The 6,405-nt window shown below is 42.6% G+C and overlaps 1 protein-coding gene across 1 annotated transcript; it reads left to right on the top strand.

Annotated features, from left to right (window-relative positions):
• Positions 1-2,041: 2,041 nt before the first annotated feature.
• On the top strand, positions 2,042-5,935 carry LOC134871393 (dexamethasone-induced Ras-related protein 1-like). Its single transcript, XM_063894167.1, has 3 exons — positions 2,042-2,211; positions 4,076-4,613; positions 4,903-5,935. Exons 2-3 carry the CDS (start codon positions 4,343-4,345, stop codon positions 5,430-5,432), a joined length of 801 nt encoding a protein of 266 aa, XP_063750237.1. The 5' UTR covers positions 2,042-2,211; positions 4,076-4,342; the 3' UTR covers positions 5,433-5,935.
• The last annotated feature ends 470 nt before the right edge of the window (positions 5,936-6,405 follow it).

Here is a 6,405-nt window from a genome sequence, read left to right as displayed (position 1 = left end):
CCGGGTTTCCTTTGTGTTTATATATGTTACATATCACAGTCAGGGCCGTCAGTCAGGTCAGAAAAAGTTAACTAATCACAGTTTTACCTTTTAGTTCTACCAATTCAGCTACCTATTACTTGCACCATTTCTTTTACCATACCAAATTCCTCTATCCTCTATTCCCTATCTATTTTCTATTTGTTTTATTTATTAAAAATAATATTACTTTGGTCCCTTTATTGTTTCCCTTATTTTCCTTATCTGATTGTATAGAGGTCTATGAAAAAAACCTCTTACTTTTCACTTCATTTATCACCTCACTGAACATTAATGGTCTTACTGGCTTATGGCACCAAACAAACATGATGGTGACGGCCAAAAACGCCAAACTAGAGACTTCAAAACAGTCGTCCACAAACCAATAGGTTATGTCCTGCAGGCTGAGTCCACTTCTTCAACACCTCCATCCAAGAAGCCTTACACACACTCAATACCTTGCTTTTTTTTGCCTGTATGCTACACGTTTCCTAACAAGACACAGGGTTATTGACATATGTATTTTTTTCACGACATGCACGAAACAATACGTCTGAATCAGCTGTTCTGGTGCCTCCTGTTTCACCCGGCAACAGCCTCCTCTTCTTCTTCACTCAAAGAAACTACTTCGGTTGTATGAAGCTCTACAGTGAAAATAATGGAAACAGCTTTTCCTGCACCTCCTAACAAACATATGTGTGTTTAGTAAACAAATGGTCTGCTTGCAGCTCATAGAGTCCTATTGTGAACCAGGAACTGTTGAGTACCCCAGAGTATTATGTTAGAAATGTACAGTACGGGGCCCCAGCTCATGGAAAATCGCAGATGCTAACCTGCATATGTTGCGCAGTTTCCCCACTTAGCACAAGTTGCATTATATAGCCTATGGGGACAATAATAAAGGGTCATGGGGTTAAGGAGGACGCTGAATCCATTTCTGACCTTTTCATGATCAATAATGGCAGCTTTAGACAGAAATTGGTCACATTTGGACTTTTGGCGTATATTGTGTGACGATTTTGAATATTTAGGGGACACTTGATCTTTTGAATTGCTTATTTATTGGATCTAAAGGTCGCAACACTGCTGATGGTGGTCAAAATCAGGCCACTGAGAGTTCAAATATGGGAATTCTCTTGTTAAAACTGTCATTTTTTGACCCAGCTCTTGCACCACTGGCGTGAATCATACCAACCTACAGTTAACCAACCAGCCATGTCGCACTCTTACACAACAACACCTCACTCCTTCAGCTTCCCAAGACACACACACACACTTCCATGACCTGTTTAACAACACATAAATAGGTGACTGAGTCATAGAACAGCGCGGGTCAGTGTGAGGATGTTGTTATGTTAGCATGGCGTCTCAGAGAATCCATAACATCCAGAGGGTGTTAAGAGCTGAGGCTCAGGGGCCATTCAGATTCATATGGGGAGTTTTCTCTGGTGAGTGGAGAGCATTTAAATGACTGGAGATTGGTTTTGGAGATTATTTTCTAAGTCTATGAAAAAATTACTCTACTTTTCACTTCATTTCTCACCTCAGTGAACGTGTTCCTCATAAATGAATGGTCTTAATCATTAGTTTCAAGTCTTCCTTAGTACAGCATGATGTATCATTTGTAATTATGATCCAATTTTAGGTGAAAAAGCAGTATATAAATAGGTTTCTATCCAAATTCTCAACACATTTCACGATAATGAAGGAAAAAAGGGGCAAATGAATGTTTATTTTCATCCATCATTCAACTGTTGCATTGCTATTGAATCATCATAATTGAAAGAGCGCCAAACAAAACCCAAGCATCCAAAAGTGAAACCAATGTGAAAGTGCATTTGCAACACGGCCATGAATGTAAAGGAATGTATGGTAGATGTAAAAGTCTTGAAAGGTGCAGTTTGCCCCTCCCTCCCCCCACTAATCAGGTGTGCTGCTCCCTACAGGTGGAAGGGGGCGTGGCCTGGGGAACAAAGGAAGAGGGACATGTTTGGGGAAGGATGTTTGTTTGTTTGATTTAATTTGGTAGAGGACAAACTGGGGAGGCATGTTGAGATGGAAAAGGGGGGCTTGCAGCTTTCCAGGAATTGAATTAAAAGGTGTTCAGCTCTTTGGAGGTACCTCAATCAACTGAAGGCAACCATGAAACCAGTGGAGTCTGCAGACCATGAGCAGCTGACCTGTCTACTGCCAGTACGTTGTTCCCCTTTGCAGTGCAACTGTTTTCCCTGGATCGTATGCTGGCTTCTTGAATCATGTTGGACACATCGTTTTGTTGGATTATTTCAGTCTCGTTAAGCAAACATCTTGTATTTTTTGAGTAGGACAAATCTTCCGTCACTGTGTGGATATTCCAAAAGCTGTTTATGGTGTTGTACTTACCTGATAGATTGTCTTTAAGCTAGCATTAAGTTTCCTGCCCGTGTTTTCCTGTGGTTGGGAAAGTAGAGATTTAAAGTGCCCACGTTTTTATTATAAGTAGGCTTTAAACTAAGGTGACAACTCCACTGGTTGCAAAGAGACGTCAGATTGTATAGAAGTCTATGAGAAAATGTCCCAACTTCACACTTGATTTACCCCTCAGTGAAATGTTCCTATGGTCTTAATCTGTAGTTGCAAGTCTGCTTAAACACAGCCTGATGATCATTGTGCAGGATAAAGCATGGTATGATTGAGGACAACGACTTTATCCCTCTCACAGTTTTTGTTTTCAGTTCATGAAAGTTCATTTTGGTTGCCCTATCATTAAGACGTGGATTCAAAGGGCAAAATGTCAAAAATCTAGGCTTAGATTGGGTAGCAAAGGTAAAGTCATGTGACTTTTTATTAACAGCCTCTGGTCAAACATGATGTAAATATGGCCTTTATGTTCAGTCAGTGGTTTAACCCGAGGAAGGTTACCATCTACTCAAAGCTCCACATAGATCTCATGTGTTTTTCTGCCCTCATTTCTCTGAGAGTGATTTTTGGGTCTTGATTTATCTGCAAAAGTCTATTTTTATTTAACTTTGTCACATTATTTTGCGTCTATGCATACACCAACTTTCCAGCGTCAGCTTAGGTGCTCATTCAGGTGCTTTTCATGTCCCTTTTGCACTACTCCTGGGCAGATTCTACCCTCTGCACACCAGACTGAATGAGCCACATTGAAGCTGCGAACATTATTGAATCAATACGTCTGAATCAGCTGTTCTCGTGCCTCTAGTTTCACCCGGCAACAGCCTCCTCCTCCTCCTCTTCCTCCTCTTTACTCACAGAGACTACTTCAGTTGTAGGAGCTCCATACAAACATATTTTTCTTTAGTAAACAAATGTTGTTCTTTACAGATAAATGAGCATGACAGTAAACGTTTCATTCCTTTTGCATTTGAGAAAAACACAATTTTTTGAAGAAAATGAACTGAACAAAGAAATGGAATATGTTCATATTTTGAACACACACACACACACACACACACACACACACACACACACACACACACACACACACACACACACACACACAAATAGGTATTTTTCTCCTCACGTAAGTCATGCCATTCATAGGGATAGACTTGCACTGTTAGTGCCCCCTTCTGGTCGCTTGTGTAACTGCAGCGTCTCAGCTCTCCTACCTGTTGACATGAAGCTGCTGCACTCACTGATGATGAGAATAATGGATATGAATACACTGAAATAATCAGACTGTGCCTGCATTACTAGATGACAGAACACTGTGGCATTTCCCCAAGTGCAAATATGTTTTCCGTCTATTACTGTTGTTGCACATTTTGTCCTTTTGGATGCATGAGGATATACTGTAAACAGGGTTCAGTTCTGCCTGATTTTTGTTAAAACTTTCTGGAAACCTGCTTGCTCACTCAGGCAGAACTCACATCCGCTGACAAGGTTTTGTATTCTGGAGACAGTGTCCAAAAGTCTAAACAGAGTGTCCCAAACATGGCTAAATACCGGAAGAAGCATCAATAATTTACTTGTAAAGTTCCTTAGTATTTAGTCTTTTTGCGCAGCCTGCTTTCTTTAGTCATTCAAAGCTATGTTTTTGGACTGTCTGCAGGTCAATGTTTCCCAGTGGGCCCGTCCTGCCTCCGTTAGAAACAGCACACTGACGCACCAGTGTGAGATTGGTCTGCTTTCCCAGCCACTCAATGAAGCTGAACTGTGACGTAGTCCAGGGGGGAGGAGACTGAGAAGAGATTAAATACCGGGCTCCAGTCAGGAGTCATTCAGAAACACTCAGCACAGCATCCAAGAGCACCTAAAGCAACGTTCTCCAGCTTTTTTACGCACACTATCCACGGGAAAAGCATCTCCAAACTCAACCATGATTAAGAAAATGTCTCCGTCTGAGAGCGACTTTGACATCCCAGCAAAGAACTGCTACAGGATGGTGATTTTGGGATCCACCAAAGTTGGGAAAACGGCCATCGTGTCCCGTTTCCTGAACGCCAAGTTTGACGAGCAGTACACGCCGACCATTGAGGACTTTCACAGGAAACTGTACAGCATCAAGGGGGAAGTTTACCAGCTGGACATACTGGATACCTCGGGGAACCATCCTTTCCCTGCCATGAGGAGACTGTCCATACTCACAGGTAAATATCTCACTGTGGTTCGGCTGTTGCAACAGTGCATGTGAAATTCTGCGGACTCTGTGCCATTAGTGCATGGCTGCAGGGTGCACAGGTTTATGTTCTAGGGTTCAATATCCCTCTCCTTGTATTACTATCCTGTTAATTCTTGCACTTTTTGTATTGCTTTTTTATTTGTCTCTTTATATTATGTTGCAATGAGGACACTTGCATAGGACAATCAATCCTTTGAATCTTTAAAAAAAGAAGCTGTTAATGTTTTTAACCAAAGCCTCCCTTCTTCTTCCTCCAGGTGACGTGTTCATCCTTGTCTTCAGCCTGGACAACCGCGACTCCTTCCAGGAGGTGCAGCGGCTCAAGAGGCAGATCTTTGAGACCAAGTCGTGCTTGAAGAACAAAATCAAGGAGAACATCGACGTGCCTCTGGTGATCTGCGGGAACAAGGGAGACAGGGAGTTTTACCGGGAGGTGCAGCAGGAGGAGATCGAGCAGCTGGTGGCCGGAGACGAGAAGTGCGCCTACTTCGAGATCTCAGCCAAGCGCAACGAGAACGTGGATAAGATGTTCCAGACTCTGTTCACGTTAGCCAAACTACCTCACGAGATGAGCCCCGACCTGCACCGAAAGGTGTCCGTGCAGTACAGTGACATTCTGCGCCGGAAGTCTCTGAAAAACAAGAAGATGAAGGACGTTGGGGAAGCGTTTGGCATGGTCAACCCGTGCGCACGGAGACCCAGCGTGCACAGCGACCTCATGTACATTAAGGAGAAGGCGATAGGAGGCGGGCAGGGCAAAGACAAGGAGAGGTGTGTGATCAGTTAAGAGATGTGAGGACACACACTTTTGACACATATCTTTTGAAAGGAGAAGGAGCCGTGTGTGTGCGCGCTCACACTGAAACGTGAGGTGTGGAGACGCCAGGGCCGCCGTGCGTAATGACGCAGCGCCGTCTCCATGGACTTCAACTGGACAGTCTGCTTGAACTGACCAAAAAATAAACACAAACACTGTCCATGAGACTTCTCTTGTTCTGTCAATCAGAGCCCAATGTGTGACGTGGCTTCAACTCGTGAGACTCGTGTTTTGTTGACGTCATTCCTTTTACAGATGCCAGAGAGAGGAGGGTGGCAGAGGAGACTTTTGGCTAGGGAGTGCTTTTAGAGGAGGAGAAATAATGTTGTTTACATCTTATGTATTTTATAAAGGCTAAGTACACTTGAATGTTTCGTTGCATACTGAGCTTTTTTTAAATTGTGAATGTATATTTATTGTCAACTTTTGCAAAGAAAATCTTAATATAATAAAAAATCAAAAACTAAAACAGATCTTGTATTGTTTCTCATTCCTTCCATGGTACCCTCATTCTGTGTTGTTGAGCTTCATACACTCAGACACCCTGCCATGACATGCACTGTGCACATAAGACATCTTTCAGCCTGCAGGAACATCGCTTTACAACTAAAATCTCAAATGTGCAGAGTCTGCATGATGACAGAAGCTGCACAATTCACAAACCTCCTCAAGTAGGTCTGTATGTTGAAGGTCATCAATCAGGGGCAGAATCCAGTGTATTGTAAAGTCGTTTTTTAAACTGCAATGGGTTTGAATCACGTTAAAACATTGAGAAAATGTAAAGTGCAAAATGGCGGACAGAATACTGTAGAATAAAATACCATTGCAAAAAAACCAAAACATCAGAGGCCAGGATCTGATGTTTGACAGATGTGAAACCTATAATCTGGGTATCACCAGGAGTTAGAAATCACATCCAACCATAATCCTTACGGAAGTGGTC

This window comes from Eleginops maclovinus, chromosome 10 (genome assembly GCF_036324505.1).
Source record: "Eleginops maclovinus isolate JMC-PN-2008 ecotype Puerto Natales chromosome 10, JC_Emac_rtc_rv5, whole genome shotgun sequence".
In the NCBI taxonomy this organism is placed as follows: Eukaryota; Metazoa; Chordata; class Actinopteri; order Perciformes; family Eleginopidae; genus Eleginops; species Eleginops maclovinus.
This window is presented reverse-complemented; position numbering and strand designations above follow the sequence as displayed.